Source organism: Hyperolius riggenbachi, chromosome 10, assembly GCF_040937935.1.
Source record: "Hyperolius riggenbachi isolate aHypRig1 chromosome 10, aHypRig1.pri, whole genome shotgun sequence".
Classification (NCBI taxonomy): Eukaryota; Metazoa; Chordata; class Amphibia; order Anura; family Hyperoliidae; genus Hyperolius; species Hyperolius riggenbachi.
Genome location: NC_090655.1, coordinates 197,519,977 through 197,540,066, shown reverse-complemented (window position 1 = coordinate 197,540,066; position 20,090 = coordinate 197,519,977). Strand labels below are relative to the sequence as shown.

At 42.7% G+C, this 20,090-nt stretch overlaps 1 protein-coding gene across 1 annotated transcript in view; it reads right to left on the bottom strand.

Annotated features, from left to right (window-relative positions):
* The window catches only part of P2RX3 (purinergic receptor P2X 3), a 168,211-nt gene that overhangs the window by 62,208 nt on the left and 85,913 nt on the right, over positions 1-20,090 (bottom strand). Inside the window, exons 3-4 of the mRNA XM_068258255.1 lie at positions 12,682-12,753; positions 12,534-12,597 (exon numbers count right to left, since the gene is read on the bottom strand). Coding sequence (XP_068114356.1) covers positions 12,534-12,597; positions 12,682-12,753 — 136 coding nt within the window. The remainder of the gene's footprint in view (positions 1-12,533; positions 12,598-12,681; positions 12,754-20,090) is intronic.

Sequence of the window (20,090 nt, the reverse complement as noted above, 5' to 3'; positions counted from 1 at the left end):
CTGGTTATCCAGCAAGGCAATCTGATTGGCTGTTTGTGGCTCCACCCCTTTTGGTGAATTTGAACCCCAGTCACCCAATGACTGACTGGTGCAAGTTTGAAGCCTCTGCCATAAAGAATGGCAGCAGTTTCAATATTCCCCTTGAAAATCAATAGGTGAATTTTGATTGGCTGTTGTAGGCTCCACACACTTTCCTGAATCTTAATCTTATTCACCCAGTGACCAAGTGTGCCAAGTTTGAGAACCCTGCCATTAATGGCTGCAGTTTACATTGTCCCATTCAAAATGAATGGCTGAAATTTGATTGGCTGTTTTATGCTCCGCCCACTTTTCCTGGATTTATAACCTCGGTCACCAAGTGAAATATATTTATCCCACGGTAAAATGCACTGTAAACTACTTTTTCCTATGTTGCTGTCATTTACAGTAGACAGTACAAATCTGACAGATCTGTCAGGTTTTTGACTAATCCACCTTCTCATGAATGATTCTCAGTTATTTCTTTATTTACAAAAGCAAGTTTTGAACTGTAGTTGCTCTGTTTTAAATGCCAAAAGAGTGTGAAAATGAGTAGGGAAGTTGGCTGACATCTTTGTATAGATTTTTTTACAGAGAATGTTTTTGTAAAGAATAAAGATAATCCCGAGAGTCTCCCATGAGGAGATGGGCTAGTCCAAAGCCTTTCAGTTCTAGGGATGATCACAGATATGCAAATTGTTCTGAATTGATGCAAATGAAATTTATGCAAATTTTTATGCAAAAGTATGCAGTTTGAAAATGGATCAATCAATTTAAACCGAGGTTTAAATTGATTGGTCCTTTTTCAAGCTGCATATATTTGCATAAAAATGTGCATAGTTTCAAAACAATGCGTCTCATTGATCATCCCTAGTCAGACCTGTCAGCTTTTTACTACCTACTGTAAGTAACAGCAACATAGAAGAAAGGTCATTTATAGTGCACATTACTCTGAATGTACTTCCTACATGTATGTATTTTACATTTAAAAAATTTTTTGCAATAGTGGTTTTTAGTACAACAATCTTATCAATTTGAATCAAACACAACTTAAAATCATCACTATGCATTCTATGTTTTTATTTCCTTTTTAAAAATGTCACTCGCCTGACAGATCTATTGATCTGCAAAATCATTTTAAAAGGAAATAACGTGTCCCTTTTGAAAGTACCTCTACAGAAGCCTTAAAGTGTACCTGAAATAAAACAAATTAATCAATTTATACTTATTGGGGCTTCTTCCAACCCCCTATATGCTGTGGTCTCTCTCGCCGTCTCCTGGGGCTGCAGGCCGCATTGGTAACTTGCTTCAATCATGCTTCATTGCGCCTGCAAAGCCCGGCTGTGGGCACACCCCCATTGGGCTTCCGTGACTGGGAGCATTCTGCACTTGCACAATGCAATAACTTAATGGGAGCACGAGGGCTGTAGGGTCACGTATGCACAACTAAAGCATTTTACCGATACCGGCCAGCAGGGGTTTGAAGCGGCCCCAGGAGACAGCGAGGGAGCCCACAGCCTGAAAAAAGACTCGGGTAAATATTAATTAATGAATTTCAGCTCAGGTACACTTTAACCATTTCCCTATCACAGGTTTTTCCCCTTCAAAACCAGAGCAATTTTCACATCACGTTCCTCCCATTCATTTGCTAATAACTTTATCACTACTTATTACACTGAAATGATCTATATATTAGGTTTTCTTTGGCCCGTACTTTTTGCTAATCATTTTATTTTATATGCATTTTACAAGGAAGAAGAAAAAAACTGAAAAAAGAAAACATAATTTCTCAGCTTTCAGCCATTATAATTTAAAAATAAAATGTGCTATTGTAGATAAAACACATACATTTTATTTGACTATTTGTCCCGGTTATTACAACGTTTAAATTGTGTCCCTAGTACAATGTATGGCGATAATATTTTATTTGGAAATAAAAGTGTAACTTTTTCCATTTAGTGGTTTTTTTTAATACTATAACAATAATTACAAGTCTTTATATACAAAAATAATCATAATGTACCCTCATGATATACATTTTCACAAGTGTTTTATTTTAGTAACTAAGCTGTGAAAAATGTATTTAATGTTTCTATTTAACCTCCCCGGCGTTCTATTGAGATCGCCAGGGAGGCTGCGGGAGGGTTTTTTTTTAATAAAAAAAAAACTATTTCATGCAGCCAACTGAAAGTTGGCTGCATGAAAGCCCACTAGAGGGCGCTCCGGAGGCGTTCTTCCGATCGCCTCCGGCGCCCAGAATAAACAAGGAAGGCCGCAATGAGCGGCCTTCCTTGTTTTGCTTAGATCGTCGCCATAGCGACGAGCGGAGTGACGTCATGGACGTCAGCCGACGTCCTGACGTCAGCCGCCTCCGATCCAGCCCTTAGCGCTGGCCGGAACTTTTTGTTCCGGCTACGCTGGGCTCAGGCGGCTGGGGGGACCCTCTTTCGCCGCTGCTCGCGGCGGATCGCCACAGAGCGGCGGCGATCAGGCAGCACACGCGGCTGGCAAAGTGCCGGCTGCGTGTGCTGCACTTTATTTGAAGAAAATCGGCCCAGCAGGGCCTGAGCGGCAGCCTCCGGCGGTGATGGACGAGCTGAGCTCGTCCATACCGCTCAGGAGGTTAATAGTGTATTTGGGTGTATTTTTACTTTTTGGCCACAAGATGGGACTACATATAGTTCCCGAATACTGTAAACAGTAGACGGCAACTAGTGTGTGTAACTGTTTACTTTCTCGCTGCTGCGGGATCTCATTCATCACAGGCACTGTGATTGGGTTTGGGAACAGCTGTTTCCCATTCACCGATCACTGAACGGTGGGATTGCGATGAAGGTGAATAGAAATGTTGCAGCTATCGCAAACGACGGCGGTAAGTAAACAATGCATATATACTGCAAGTATACAGGGCGAATATATACGTACCGCGGATCCGCAACTGGTTAAGGATCAAAAACCTTAACCCAAATCCCACCCATCAATAAATGCCACATCCCTGGCAAACTGAAGAGTCAGGATGGCAATGAATGAAATGAATGAGTAGCCAAATGAGGAAAGGAACAAAGAGTGGGATGTGTGGCATAGTGTAGATAGTGAGGAGAATACAGCTATATTTCCAGGTACAGAAGAGTAACTGACTTCTGGGAATCTGTAGCTGGGAATAACCATTTCTTGAAAGGCTCCATTTACTCTCCTGCTTAGGATAATGCACACCAAATTTCCCCACTCTACAGAGCTATTGACAGTAAAATGATAAAGCAATTAGCCATGTCGTCCTAATCATTATCCATAACTGTAATCAATAGTTATCACTGGACAGTCAGTTTCAAACACTCTTAAAAATGATAATTTTCTTTCACTTTATGTATTTGTTATTATTAGTATGACTATAAAGAAGTGCAGTGTTTTCCATTATACCCACATTAAAGAGAATCTGTACTCTAATATTCTTACAATAAAAAGCATACCATTCTATTCATTATTTTCTCCTGTGCCCCTCTGTGCTGTTTCTGCCACTCTCTGCTGCAATCCTGGCTTGTAATTAACAGTTTTAGGCAGTGTTTACAAACAAACTAACCAGCTTCTAATAGGCTCAGCTAAGCATAGTGTGTGAGTCATTCTGAGTATGCAGGGGGCCTGCAGAGGGTGTGTATCGCTTCTACCAATCACAAGCAGCCCTGCACATTCCACACAATCAAGCTTTAGCCCGACAAACAGGACAGACAAACAGGACAGAGGAAAGATACATTGATTTATTACAGAGACAGTGCAGTTAGGAAAGACTGCAGTAAGCTAGAGCAGATTAGAACAGGCATAGGAACTTATAGGATAGAAGAACTAAGGCTGAAAAATTTGTTACAGAGTCTCTTTAAGCATTATACACATCTTCCCTTGATTTTATATTTCCTACCACTGTGAGTTAAAAGATTACTCCTAGTTAAAATATTGCAGAGGTTACAATGACCACTGGGGAATACTGCCATTTCTCTGTAGGTCATCCACCTGAATCCTATTCACATCTGAATGCATCAATATATTCCTTAAAGGGAAACTGAAGTCTATTTTTTTACCTGATTTTATGCTTAAGTCCTCTTCAGCATTAAGCCGATTCACCGCATTCCCTTGGTAGAACAAGTGATTTATGGCAGAAAAATAGACCTGCAAAGTTCCACAACTTTGCAGGTCCCAGATTTAGCTCCCCGGGGAAAGCAGAGCTTTGAACAGTAGTTCTGCCTCCTATCCAGTCAATCTCCGACGATCTCCGCCTCTCCCTCCCCCTCTCAGTGAAAATTAAATGCTGAGATTGAGACCACTTTAAATGCAATCATAGATGGTTCCTGAAATTCCCCAATTTCAGGGACGCAATCCCGAAAAATATGACAGTGCATCAGAACAGACACTTTCACATGGCAACTCACAGCAAGACATGTGATTCAAATAAGTGTACTCCCAGCCAAGGAAGGCACGCTCTCCATTCCTACAGCAACTTCAAAAGTCTGCCCACACACAAAAAGAGGTCCTTGCCATATCTATACCAACTCACTTTGGTATACAAATACCTCCTCAAAGAGGCCCATATACAAATTAGTGTAGCATGGGGCCACCACTCAAGCCCATAGTTGTGCTCCTACACTGTCCATAAAAGTAATCCCCAAACAGGAAGTAGTCATCCCTCAAAATAATGTTCAATAATTCAAGAGAGAATCTCCTTTACACAAAACAATAGGGAATGCGAGTGGCTTGATACCAGTCTACCGCCTCTATACCCCTATCATGAAGAATAGCTGTGTTGAGGCTTTCTACAGCCATAGGCTGGAATCATCAATCACAGTTGTGGTTTCAGTCTTTTGTAGAATCATTCCTGTGTCTTGTTTATAGGAATCCAATCTCATGATCAAAGGTTGCAAAGCTTGTCTAGAAATCGTGCCAGTGGAGAAAACACAAAATCAAGTGCAGTAAGTATGGGTCTCCCAAGTGGGAATTCCCTATTTTTATAAATCTTCGGTAACAGATATTCCTTTTTCAAAAATGTCTGCAAGTTACCATCAATCACGTTGGCATCAAAAGCCCCATCAATGATCCATCCAATCTTTTGTTGCATATCCCCTAAGGGATCACCAGGTGGTCTCCTATAACCATCCTCCTGCTGCAGTTGATGCAAAGTTACCTGCATTTAATACTGTTTGCTAATAATACAATCACGTGTAGGTATTATAGTAATTTTCATTATTCTCTTGTAATGCTCACTTACATTTAAATTGTTAAAGTTTAACCTCATTCTCTGCACACATAATAGCTAACTCTTCACCTTTCTTTCCATTTTCCTTCATTCCAGTTCTACACTTAAAGAGGAGCTGTCAGGCATGCTATCTCAAAAAACAAACAAACATGTAACTAGATAAATACAGTACTTGATCTACTTACATAACAGATGTATTGCACTGTCCATGTTATGATTCCTTTGAACTTTATAAAGAAAAAGCAGAGAATCCTATTCTACACAGTTTCCATATTAACTGTTGCTATTTTTAAGCCAAACCTGATGTAATTTCCTCCTTTATTCTGCTCTGCCTAATTTGCCCGCCCTTCACTATAGAAAGTGCATTGTCTCAGCATGAGAAATATTGGCCAGTCAGAGAGGAACACAGGTGTGGCAGGGGAAAAAAGGAGGAAAGAGGCTTCAGCCAATCAGGCTGCATTTGTTAAGTCTGAGGGGAAGAAGAGCAGCAAAAAAGGACAACCCAGCATGCCCTGCAACTTCCTTTTTGTGTACCAAATTTTATGCGTACCAAATAATAGTCAGGTAAACTGGGGAATGATCATTTATCAACAAGAAAAGTCATAGTGATTTTAAAGAGACACTGAAGCGAAAAAAAAAATATGATATAATGAATTGGTTGTGTACTATGAATAATTACTAGAAGATTAGCAGCAAAGAAAATATTCTCATATTTTTATTTTCCGGTATATAGTGTTTTTTGTAACATTGCATCATTCTCTAATATGTGCAGATTACACAACACTCAGCATTCAAAATGATTCTTTCAGAGCAGTCTGTGAACTAATGACCTCTCCTCTGGCAGAGAAAAAGAAAACAGTTGAGATAATAAAAGTCAGAAGACAGCCCTCTCCACGACTTTGAAAGTCGTAGAGCTTAATGGCTTTTTTGCATAGAGATAACAACTGGAGTTTCTTAACTCTTCCTGTACTGGAAACAATTAGACTGATGCATCTGATCTTAATGTTTTATTTCTTAGCTGTACTACACATACAAATCATAATTTTTTTTCGCTTCAGTGTCTCTTTAACTTTTGGATTGCCTGGTTAGCATCCGTATTACTTGTTTACCAGATAAAAATAAAGAATTGATTTTATGCCCGACAGTTACACTTTAATTTACTCCTCACTCTCCTTCACCTTACTTTCTCACTTTTTGTTCCCGTCCACAGAAAACTTTTTTCCCCTTCTCCTCCTGGAGTTTTACAGGATCAAACTGTAATTCTGAGTTACACGTTAGAGGGACAAGCTACGTTGTATAAAAGATAGTTTTTTCAGTTTTTCAATACTTCTCTGTATATAGCGAACCCAAGGATCAGAGCAGATGCAGTTATAAGTATTAGCTTGCAGTGTGCTTGAACATCTCTCACTACAGAACCAACCAGAAGGTGGCGTTAAACAGAGGGAGGGATGCCGATGTGACATCACTAGCGGACGCTTCAAATGCAAAGCTTCATACCGAGTTTACTCACATGCACACTTAGCCCCAGATGAAGTGGACACATGTGAAACAACAGCCTGCATCTCCTTGCACCCACAATTGTCCAGCACTGGTATGTTCATATTTATGCCACAACTTATCTGTTCACCACAGTAATATTGTGCATTTGTTAAATAAAGTCACTGGATTACATCAGTGCCGTATCGACTATTGTTCGACTGGATTCACATGTAAAAGCCCTCTGTAAATTTTTACTAGAAGCATCTACTGCAGGGTGACTTTTATTTCTACTGCTAAGGTTTTTCAAACCTAGACTAGCATTGTCCACCTCAGAGGGGTTCTCTTGTAACAATAACAAACCAAAAAAGGTTTAACTTAACGGTTCAAAAAAAAAGGTGAAAAGTTCAGTATCCAACTGAAAAAAAGTAATGATTAGTTGGACAGAAGACAGGATGTTCTCTTCCTCTGCATAAAAAGAATACTTAGAGATATGTTATAATCCTCCACACATTAACGACATGGAGGCAGTGCAATTACTGCAGCAGATTGAAATATTTGCAAGCAAAAGTGGGGTCAAAATATAGGTGATTTAAATTATCCAGACATTAACTGGGATATTAAAGCTACTCGCTCTAGTAAAAGCAACAGATTTATATCAACACTGCAAGACAATTACTCGAATCAGGTGATAACAGAACCAGCCGGGAAACGATCTGCTGGATTTGGTCATTTCAAATAGACAAGACAAGACAAGACAAATAACATTTATATTGCGCTTTTCTCCTTGCGGACTCAAAGCGCCAGAGCAGAGCAGCAGCCACTAGGGCGCGCTCTATTGGCAGTAGCAGTGTAAGGGAGACTTGCCAAAGGTCTCCTACTGAATTAGTGCTGGCTTACTGAACAGGCAGAGCCGAGATTCGAACCCTGGTCTCCTGTGTCAGAGGCAGAGCCCTTAACCATTACACCATCAGCCAACAGCCAAATAGACCAGACACTACATGCAATGTGCTAGTTTGAGAACACTTGAGAGTGACCATAATGTGGTAGCATTTGACCTGCGACTCAACAGAGTTATGAGCAAGGTGACAGCTAAACTATGAATTCTAGAGCTGAAAAAAAGGCCAGTATGGATAACTAATACAGTTTTGGACATGATTTAGGTTTGGTTCACAGTCAGTCACACATACAAAGGTGTCCTGTCCTGTTTTTGACAGTTGGCATCAGTTTTGTATGTGTTTCTATGGATGTGTTCACACAGAAATCTGTACATTTCTGGTCCAGTCCAGTCCTGTCAGTTTTGTGTTAATTCTGCATGTGTTTCTATGGGTGTGTTCACATATAAAAAGTGTACATTTCCGGCACTGGCGTACCAATAGGGGATGCGACCCCTGCCATTGCTGGGGGGCCCGGGGCCCCCCTAGGGCCCGCTCAGGGACTTTTGGGGGCAGGAGGGGTCGCAGCATAAGAGGAGAGTGTGGCAGATCGGTGGGGAGGGGGGAAATCCCCCCCCCTGTCTCACCTCGGGCTCTCCTCTCAGCGCTCCCCCTCCTGCAAACATTGGTGGCAGCGGGCAGGCAGCAGCAGCAGCGGCGGTGGCGGCAGGATGACACATTACCTCCTTCTCGCTAAAGGACTTCAGTTCTAAGAGCAACTTCCTGTTTACACAGGAAGTTGCAAGAAGCTCTCTTAGAGAACGGAAGTCCTCCAGCGAGAAGGAGGTAATGTATTTATCCTGCCGCCACCGCCGCTGCTGCCTGCCCGCTGCCACCAATGTTTGCAGGAGGGGGAGCGCTGAGAGGGGAGCCCGAGGTGAGGGAGGGGGGGGGATTTCCCCCCTCCCCACCGATCTGCCACACTCTCCTCTTATGCTGCGACCCCTCCTGCCCCTGAATGGGGGGGGGGTCGGATTTTTTTTTTTGCAGGGGGGCCCGGGGATTTCAAGGTACGCCCCTGATTTCCGGTTGAGTCAGAAAACTACATTTCCGGTTGATAGAAAACTTATGCAAAACTGATAGGACAGGACAGTACTGGTCCAGAAATGTACACATTTATTTGTGAACCAAACCTAAGTGTAAAAGAAATGCCTTTAGCAACCTAAAGCATAAGGGCACTCCATCTGTTTTAAAGGCTTATAAGAATGTAGAAGGCAGAAAATATAGGACTATTACCAGTTCAGGCAGGGAACTTGATTGTGGAGGACCAAACTGAAGTTTAGCTTTCAAAGAGAATTGAACTTCATCCCAATCAGTAGGTGATACCCCCTTTCCCATGAGAAATATTTTCCTTTTCACCAACAGATCATTAGGGGGCTCTGTATGGCTGATATTGTGGTGAAACCCCTCCCCAGTGTGATGTCAGGAGCATGGTTCTGACATCACACCCTGGAAGCCTTGTTGCATTGTGGGAAATAACATCTGTTTTTAGATGTTTCCAATTGCCAAAAAAGCAAGCGGCATCTTCTTTCACTGACATCACCTGCCAGAAGTAAAGATGTCACCATGTGATAAATGTCAGAATTTAAATCAGGGAGAGGAATGATTTTACAATGGGCAAACACTGACTAAATCATTCATACATAATTATTGTAAAAAAGAAGCACTTTTTTGTTACATTATTTTCACTGGAGTTCTTCTTTAAATGCATGCACGTTTCTGTCTTTACCAAGGTGATGGTCTTTTCTCATAATATGGCTTGGTTTGTTCCCATTCTACCTCATTCAGCATGAATGGCCTAGCACAGGAACGTGTCCAGGCACATTTAAATAAGATCAAGATAGACGAGGTACCTTGCCCAGATGGCATCTATCACCAGGATAATAAAGCAGTTGAGTTCAGTTATTGATAAGTCACTTTATATTATTTTCTATGATTTATAGTTCCCAAAGACTGGCATTCAGCTTATGTTTTCCCTTATTCAAACAAGGAAGAAAACAGGACTGTAAAATTATAGACCTGTAATCTTAGTGTAAATTGTTTTAAGGTATCCTAAAGTAGGCTATGCAAAATTATGGAGCACAGAATAATCTAATTTCAGTTCAATAGCATGGGTCCTGTCTCACAAACATGCTCTGCTTTTATGAAGTAGTGAATTAAAGTTTATGGGCTTGATACACAAAGCGGTGCTAACTGTTAGCACGCTTGTGAAAGGCCCTTAGCACGCCTAAACATACTTTGTGCGTGCTAAGTTCCACGTTTGCGTGCTAAGTTTAGCGCTACCAGGTGCGCAAAACGGCACATCCGATGCCCCCAAAACGACACATTGGATGCGCCCTAAACGTTGCATTGGTGCGACGTTTAGGGTGCATCCAATGCGCCTTTTTCGGAGCATTGGGTGTGCTGTTTTCAACGGGCAGCGCTAAACTTAGTGCGCGAACACGGAACTTAGCATGTAAACTGATTTAGCTTGGTAAGTGCTAACTACTTAGCACCCTAGTTAGCACGCCCAAAGTCTTTAGGCGTGCTAACTAGGTTAGCACCACTTTGTAAATCAGGCCCTATATCTTAGGAAAGCAATAGATCTAGTATACTTGGACTTTGCAAAGGCTCCTGATACTGTTGTCCACAATTGCCTGATGCAGAAGCTGAAGAAAGGACTAGGAGAAAATGTGTATCTGTGGGTAGAAAACTGGTTTGGGGACAGAAGACAAAGAGTGGTAGTAAACAGATTATACTCAAAATGGGGAACTTTTAGCAGTGGGGTCCTCCAAGAGCCAGTCCTAGGTCCAATATTTTTCAGTTTGTTTATTAATGATTTAGAAGACATAATACAGAGTAATATAGCCATCTTTGCAGCTGATACATAATTGTGCAGAATTATCAACACTAAGGGCTTGATTCACAAAGCGGTGCTAACTGTTAGCAAGCCTGTGAAAACTCCCTTAGCACGTCTAAACAAGCTTTTCGCGCATAAAACTTTACGCGCGCAAAACTTTATGCGCATAAAACTTTACGCGCATACTGCACAGAGCGCAGGGCGCACCGCGCGAAGTGCCCATTAAAGCCTATGGGACTTAGTGCGCATAAAACTTTGCGCGCGTAAAACTTTGCGCGCGCAAAGTTAGCGCGCGATCTGATTGAGAAATCCGGTGCTAACCTACTTAGCACCCTGGTTAGCGCGTCTAAAGACTTTAGACGTGCTAAGTAGGTTAGCACCGCTTTGTGAATCAAGCCCTAAGTGGGACAGTGACCCAGGGATCTAACATGACCGCCATCTGGAGTCAGGAAGGAATTTTCCCCCTAATTGGCCAAAGCCTTATAAGGGTTTTTCACCTTCCTCTGGATCAACTGGGATATGTATGGATTTAGGACAGCTAATGACATCTGGGGTCATCCGGACACAATGAAACATTCAAGGACAATCGTTTCAGCTAAAGAAAAGTGTGTTGGCAAAGAATCAATAGAACACCCAGACAATGAGAATGTTTAGTCAGCAATGGCACCTGACATATTACTTTAACCACCTGGGCATTACGGACAAGCTCAGCTGTAGTAACGCTGCAGGGGATTGCTCAGGCCCTGGTAGGCCGATTTGCATAATTTTTTTTTAAACACGCAGTTAGCACTTTGCCAGCTGCGTGTTTTCCCGATCAGCGCCGCTCGCCACCGATCCGCCGCTACCCGCCGCGAAAGAGGCCCCCCATGCAGACCCCTTGCGCAGCCTGGCCAATCACCGCCAGGCTGCGCTATGGGGTGTATCGGGACTCCCCCTCACGCCATGGCGACGGGGGAAGCCCTACAGGAAATCCCGTTCAGAACGGGATTTCCTGATGGGTATTAATGCCGGCCGCGATCGGAAGGGTGGGAGGGAGAGAGCAGGGAGGGGGGAATCATGTAGCTAGCGCTAGGTTAGCTACATGAAAAAAAATGAGGTCATAAGAACCCTCCCGCGGCCGTGCGACGCACGTAATCAAAACGCCAGGGAGGTTAACATCAGACGTCCTTTACTGTGTAACTGTCAGGCATAAAATCAAAAATCAATTATTTATTTTTATCTGGTAAACAAGTAATAAGGATGCTCACCGGGCAATCCAAAAGTAAAAAATCACTCTTACTTTTCTTGTTGATAAATAATCATTCCCCAGTTTACCTGACTCCTATTTGGTACATTGCCGCACAAAGGAAGTTGCAGGGCATGATGGGTTGTCTTTTCTGTTGCTTCTTTACTTTCCTCTCAGACTTAACTAATGCAGCCTGATTGGCTGAAGCATCTATTCCCCCCCCCCCCCCAGTTTTCCCCTGCCACACCTCTGTTCCCCTCTGATTGGCCAATATTTCTCATGCTGAGACAATGCACCTTCTATTGCAGAGCTGGGTGGGAGTGCCTGAAGACTAGGAGGAGGACGGGCAATGCATACACAGTCAGGCAGAGGAGCGTAAGAGAGAAAATGACATCACGATTGGCTTCAAGATAGACACAGTTAAAACAGAGAATCCTAAGAAGGATTTTCTCTTTTTTTACTATAGATAAATCACTAAAATCAAAATGTGGACAGTGCAATTCATATGTTATGTAAGTAGACCAAGTATTTATCTACTTATATATGTGGGTTTTTTATCTGAGATAGTATGGCTGACAGATCCTCTTTAACACAGTGTTCCCGAAAACTGTGGAATTCCCCCAGCTATGCATATGTGAGGTCACCTGAAAAACATGCATGGATAATGGACAATGAGGACAGGTTTGGAAAACACAGCTTTAGAAATAGTCTTTTGGTCTCATTACACTATTAAAAAAGCCCACACAGCCAGAAGATGTATGGCTACCTTACTATATATATGGTCTCAGTAAAGTCTCTTACCATTGGATGTTGCCTTGTTTCTTGTGCAGTTGCTGTCCATGGTGCATTTGTACTTGTCTTCACTCTAGAAAGAACACAGGGAAGTAACACAGTACAGTACAGAAATAGATGCAGCTTGTGCAGGACACTTTGCTGGTGTTTGACTTACCTCTGGACAGTGATTCTGCACTTGCTCTGGGGTTGTTATAAGCTTTGTGAGAATGACAAACACAGAGGAGCCCTGGGGATGGAAAACAAAGACAGTAGCAAATTAACGGCTTGAACAAGACATCCCATGCTCATCTTATAATTATTAGTTCATTTTTTGTAATTCATAAAACAAACTCTGTGACATTAACTTCTACATGTTGTACATACTAATGACAGCATGACTTCATATTGGTTACTCTTTATGTGCATGTAAAGCACACATTAATTCATTGTGTTTTTAACAGAAGCTGGTAGATAAGAGTATCAAAAGTTCCTGCCAGTCAATGGATTAGTCCAGGTGCTGAAACCGAGCAACAAGAGGGTTGATTCACTAAGGATAGCGCAGTGTAACACCGCAAGTTAGCTACTGTAACGCACGCTAGTGAATCAGCATGCCTTAATTCGGACTCCCTGCACGCTACACGCGTTAGTGGCAGTAGAGTTGAGCCGAAATTTTCGTAATTTCGCATTACTATAATTACGCATGCGAAATTTGCGATTACGATGCGAAATTACGGTAGCGTAATTGCCATTAAAATCGTAATTGAAAATACCGTAAGCGTAATTTTCAACGCGTAATTTCGGGTTTCGTTCATACCGTAATTTCGCATTAAACCGTAACGCTCCCGTATAAAAAAGCCGCCGACTTTAAGGGTTAATAGCAAAGCCCCCTTAAATGCTAAGAGCCTCAAATTTGGAGAATATATTAAGGAAATCAAAAGGAATAAGAGGAAAAAAATTGTTTTCAAAAAGACCTTATAGTTTTTCAGAAAATCGATGTTAAAGTTTCAATAGCAAAGACTGCTTAAAGTTTAGGAACACCAAATTCCCAGGGTATATTAAGGGGATCAGTGGGAATAAGAGGAAAAATTTTTTCAAAAAGACCTTATACGTATTCCTCAAAGGACCGGCACCACACAAGGTAAGTATAGCTCTTTCAAGGTTTTATTAATGCAGACATGACTCCAACAACAAACAGTTGTTTCGGCCTCCTCTGGCCTTTTTCAAGTTGTAAAATGGTCAAAAATTTCAAAAAGACCTTATAGTTTTTGAGAAAATCGATTTTTAACCACTTGAGGACCCACCCTTTACCCCCCCCCTTAAGGACCAGCGCTGGTTTGAGTGATCTGTGCTGGGTGGGCTCTGCAGCCCCCAGCACAGATCAGGGTGCAGGCAGGGAGATCAGATTGCCCCCCTTTTTTCCCCCCTATGGGGATGATGTGCTGGGGGGGTCTGATCTCTCCTGCCTGCTGTGGGTGGTGGGGGGGGCACCTCAAAGCCCCCCTCCGCGGCGAAATCCTCCCCCTCCCTCTCCTACCTGGCCCCCTCCTGGAGATCCGGCTGCACAGGACGCTATCCGTCCTGTGCAGCCAGTGACAGGCTGTCTCCTGTCACATGGCGGCGATCCCCGGCCGCTGATTGGCCGGGGATCGCCGATCTGCCTTACGGCGCTGCTGCGCAGCAGCGCCGTACAAATGTAAACAAAGCGGATTATTTCCGCTTGTGTTTACATCTAGCCTGCGAGCCGCCATCGGCGGCCCGCAGGCTATTCACGAAGCCCCCCGCCGTGATTTGACAGGAAGCAGCCGCTCGTACGAGCGGCTGCTTCCTGATTAATTAGGCTGCAGCTGGCGACGCAGTACTGCGTCGCTGGTCCTGCAGCTGCCACTTTGCCGACGCACGTTATGAGTGTGCGGTCGGCAAGTGGTTAAGTTTCAAGGGCGAAAATGTCTTTCAAATGCGGAAAATGTCAGTTTTTTTTGCACAGGTAACAATAGTTTATTATTTTCATAGATTCCCCCAAGTGGGAAGAGTTTTACTTACTTCGTTCTGAGTGTGGGAAATATAAAAAAAAAAACGACGTGGGGTCCCCTCTCCCAGACCTCTTTAACCCCTTGTCCCCCATGCAGGCTGGGATAGCCAGAATGCGGAGCACCGGCCGCGTGGGGCTCCGCACCCTGACTATACCAGCCCGCATGGTCCATGGATTGGGAGGTCTCGGAAGGGGAGGGGCAGCCAAGCTTTCCCCTCCCCCTCCGAGCCCTTGTCCAATCCAAGGACAAGGGGCTCTTCTCCACCTCCAATGGGCGGTGGAGGTGGAGGCTGCGATTTCCTGGGGGGGGGGGGGTTATGGTGGCATCTGGGAGTCCCCTTTAAAAAGGGGACCCCCCAGATGCCCACCCCCCCTCCCAGGAGAAATGAGTATAGAGGTACTTGTACCCCTTACCCATTTCCTTTAAGAGTTAAAAGTAAATAAACACACAAACACATAGAAAAAGTATTTTAATTGAACAAAAAACATAACCACGAAAAAAGTCCTTTAATATTCTTAATTAACCATTAATACTTACCTGTCCCTTTAAATAAATGATCCCTCGCAATAGCCTCGGAAATGTTCTATCAGTTACAATGTAACAAAGTTATTACAATGTAACAACTTTGTTACATTGTAACTACGCCGCACCCGACGTCACTCGCCGCTCAGCCGCCGCATACACTTACGCGTCCGTGCAGGACGCTAAGTCCCCGCCAGCCCCCGCTGTCCACCCCGCCCACATCTGTCACCCACATGTCACCCACATGTGGGTGACATGTGGGAGAGGCGGGGAAGGCAGCAGGAACCGGCGGGGACTTAGCGTCCTGCACGGACCCGACAGAGCTCTGAGCTTTATAGCTATAAAGCTCAGAGCTCTCTAAGCATCTTTGTATTTGGGCTCCAAGGAGCCCCATTGGTCCTTAGCAGACTGCTAAGGACCAATGGGGCTCCTTGGAGCCCAAATACAAAGATGCTTAGAGAGCTCTGAGCTATATAGCTCAGAGCTCTGTCGCGTCCGTGCAGGACGCGTATGCGGTGGCTGAGCGGCGAGTGGCGTCGGGTGCGGCGTAGTTACAATGTAACAAAGTTGTTACATTGTAATAACTTTGTTACATTGTAACTGATAGAACATTTCCGAGGCTATTGCGAGGGATCATTTATTTAAAGGGACAGGTAAGTATTAATGGTTAATTAAGAATATTAAAGGACTTTTTTCGTGGTTATGTTTTTTGTTCAATTAAAATACTTTTTCTATGTGTTTGTGTGTTTATTTACTTTTAACTCTTAAAGGAAATGGGTAAGGGGTACAAGTACATCTATACTCATTTCTCCTGGGAGGGGGGGTGGGCATCTGGGGGACCCCTTTTTAAAGGGGACTCCCAGATGCCACCATGAACCCCCCCCCCCCCCCCAGGAAATCGCGGCCTCCACCTCCACCGCCCATTGGAGGTGGAGAAGAGCCCCTTGTCCTTGGATTGGACAAGGGCTCGGAGGGGGAGGGGAAAGCTTGGCTGCCCCTCCCCTTCCGAGACCCCCCAATCCATGGACCATGCGGGCTGGTATAGTCAGGGTGCGGAGCCCCACGCGGCCGGTGCTCCGCATTCTGGCTATCCAAGCATGCATGGGGGACAAGGGGTTAAAGAGGTCTGGGAGGGGGGACCCCACGTCGTTTTTTTTTTATATTTCCCACACTCAGAACGAAGTAAGTAAAACTCTTCCCACTTGTAGGAATCTATGAAAATAATACACTATTGTTACCTGTGCAAAAAAAACTGACATTTTCCGCATTTGAAAGACATTTTCGCCCGTGAAACTTAAAAATCGATTTTCTCAAAAACTATAAGGTCTTTTTGAAAAAAACATTTTTCCTCTTATTCCCACTGATCCCCTTAATATACCCTGGGAATTTGGTGTTCCTAAACTTTAAGCAGGCTTTGCTATTAACCGTTAAAGTCGGCGGGTTTTTAAATGTATAGATTTTTCCTTTGAAACTTTAACATCGATTTTCTGAAAAACTATAAGGTCTTTTTGAAAAAAAATGTTTTCCTCTTATTCCTTCTGATCTCCTTAATATATTCTCCAAATTTGAGGCTCTTAGCATTTAAGGGGGCTTTGCTATTAACCCTTAAAGTCGGCGGCTACCTAACATTGATCCATGCGTCAACTTTTCCGCTTGGGAGCATGACCATACGCATTAATTTCGTAATACCCACTGTAATGCGAAAATTATGCAAAAATTACGCTTACGTGAAATTTCGCGAAATCCTTCTTCATTACGATTATGTACTTACGGCCATAATCGTAATTACACTAATTACGCGAAATTTCGCAAAATCGTAATTACGTCATTACGCTCATCTCTAAGTGGCAGCACAGCGTGCATAATAAGGCTCAGTCAGGGGAGTGGGCACTCAGCACACGCTATGCTCTTGAATGCTAGGAACTTAACGTCCGGGTCCACTCCTCCCGCCCTGAGCACTATCGGGTCCAGTCACATTAACAGACGTGATCCCCACACTCTGATTAGCCCAAGAGGCTGCCTATCCCTTGACAGACAGCCTATTGGGCCAATCAGAGTGCCGGGATCAAGTCCTTTAACGTGACTGGACCCGAAGGTGCTCAGGTCGGGAGGAGTATAGCTTACATTAAGTACACTAATGTAACTGCCCGCTCTCCTGACTGAGCCTAATTACATACATTATGCTGATTCACTAGCGTGTGTAACAGTAGCTAACGTGCGCTGTTAGGCCTCTTGCACACTGCAAGTGATTCCGATTCAGATTCCGCTTTTTAATCAATTTTTACATCCGATTCAGATTCCGATTTGCAGTTTGCTCCCTGCACACTGCAAATCGGAATCTGAATCGGATGTAAAAACTGATAAAAAAGCGGAATCGGAATCGGAATCACTTTCAGTGTGCAAGAGGCCTTACACTGTGCTATCCTTAGTAATTCAACCCCAAGGTTTTGTACTGACTCCCCAGCCCTGTTAACAAGGGTTCCTGACTTGTGCAACAAATTACTTCCGCAAAGTGGATCATAACAACAGTACTCCAAACAGAGTACTGTTGCCAAGGCACTCACCAAGAGACATGAGAGTTAATAGTTTACGGGAGTTCTTAGCTTGCCAGATACTAAAATGGAAAGGTAATTTTTATTAACATTAAATTGAAGGGGAAAAAACTTTCACCACACCCATTTATAATTATGTCAATTTTGTAAAAAAAAAATAAATGTAACATTTAAGTGGTCATCAGTATACTTTAAAATCCATATACAATAGAAGCTAAAGGGAGAAGCTTTAAGTACACATTTTTTGAGAGGAAAACTTTTCAATTAAGATTTAGTACACCCAAGTTCAGGTTCACATACATCCTCATGGTCTACTGCTGGAATGAATAGCTAATTAGGATTTAAAGCCACTTCCTGTTCTTACTTGTTCTAACTGTTACTCTAGGGACACACCTTATACTGTATCTCACTTTGACAAACTAAGAAGTGCTTAACCCATTCAGGTTCCGTCGTTTTCACGTGAGAAATGTTCACCTCCCATTCATTAGCCTATAACTTTATCACTACTTATCACAATGAACTGATCTATATCTTGTTTTTTCCGCCACCAATTAGGCTTTCTTTGGGGGGTACATTTTGCTAAGAGCCACTTTACTGTAAATGCATTTTAACAGGAAGAATAAGAAAAAAATGGAAAAATTCATTATTTCTCAGTTTTTAGCCATTATAGTTTTAAATAATACATGCCTCCATAATTAAAACTCACGTATTGTATTTGCCCATATGTCCCGGTTATTTCACCGTTAAAATTATGTCCCTATCACAATGTATGGCGACAATATTTTATTTGGAAATAAAGGTGCATTTTTTCCATTTTGCATCTATCACTATTTACAAGTTTAAAATAAAAAAAATATAGAAATATTTAATCTTTACATTGATATTTAACCACTTTACCCCCGCGCGTACGGATTTCTCCGCCCCTTTTTCCATCCTTTCATCCCCAGGGACGGAGAAATCCGTACTCTGCGCACTCCCGCTGCTGTCCGCGCTCCCGCTCGTAAACACGCCGCCCGCCGCTAGTAAACACGCCGCCGCCCGCTCGCCCAGAGATCAACGAACGGGAAAATCCATTCCCGTTCGTTGATCTAAGCCCCGCAATGATCTGCTGCCGCTCGGCTGAGCAGCGCGATCATTGTGAAAAAATAACAAAGTCCCAGCCTCTTTCTACTTCCTGCAAGCGTCCGGAAGGACGCTTGCAGGTCGCATGAAACAAATTGGTAATGTTGCCATCTTGTGGCCAAATAGTAAAACTACACCCTAACCATTTTTTACACACAAATAAACTTGTTTTACACAAAAAATTAACTCCTTACCTCCCACACTCCCCAATTTTTTTTTTTTGTAATAAAAAAAAAAAAAAAAAATTTACAATTTAAAAAAATACATAAATAGTTACCTTAGGGACTGAACTTTTTAAATATTTATGTCAAGAGGGTATAACACTGTTACTTTATAAACTATGGGCTTGTAATTAGGGATGGACGCAAAACTGAAAAAAATGCACCTTTATTTCCAACTAAAATATTGGCGGCAAACATTGTGATAGGGACATAATTTAAACGGTTTTATAACCGGGATAAATAGGCATATACATTTAATGGGTTTTAATTACAGTAGCATGCATTATTTAAAAACTATAAAGGCCGAAAACTGAAAAATAATAAATTTTTTCCCACATTTTTTCCTATTTTCCCATTAAAACACATTTAGAATAAAATTATTTTTGGCATAATGTCCCACCTAAAGAAACCCTAATTGGTGGCGAAAAAAACAAGATATAGTTCATTTCATTGCGATAAGTAATGATTAAATTATAGACGAATGAATGGAAGGAGCGCTGAAAGGTGAAAATTGCTCTGGTGGTCAGGGGGTAAAACCCCTCAGTTGGGAAGTGGTTAAAAAGTTTAGACCCTTAGGTAAATATTTACATGGTTTTTTTTGGTTTTTATTGTAATGTTTTTTTTTATAGTAAACATTTTATTTGGGTAGTTTTGGGAGGGTGGGAGGTAAACAATAGATTTATAATGTAAATGTGTATTAATTTGTATTTTTTTTTTCTTACAGGTGTAGTATTACTTTTTGGCCACAAGATGGCAGCCATGAGTTTGTTTACATGACGTCACTCTAAGCGTAACACACGCTTAGAGTGACTCATCGGAGAGGGAACGGCCAGAAAAGGCGCAGCTTCCGAGAGAAGCTGTCGCTTTTTCAGCGGGGAAGAGGAATCAATGATCGGGCACCATAGCCCGATACATTGATTCCCTGGCTACCGAATCCGCGGCCGGGAGTGCGCGTGCACGCGCGCGATCGGCCGCGGGAGCGCGCGGTAGCGTGCATGGTTCCTGGACGTAGAAACTACGTCCAGGAACCAAAATAGGTTAAACATGTTTGTTTGTTATTTTATTTTATTTTTTTGTAATAAAAAATAAGAATGATCAAGCTGTTGCGTAAGTGCTGAAAAATAAGCAAGATGGCAG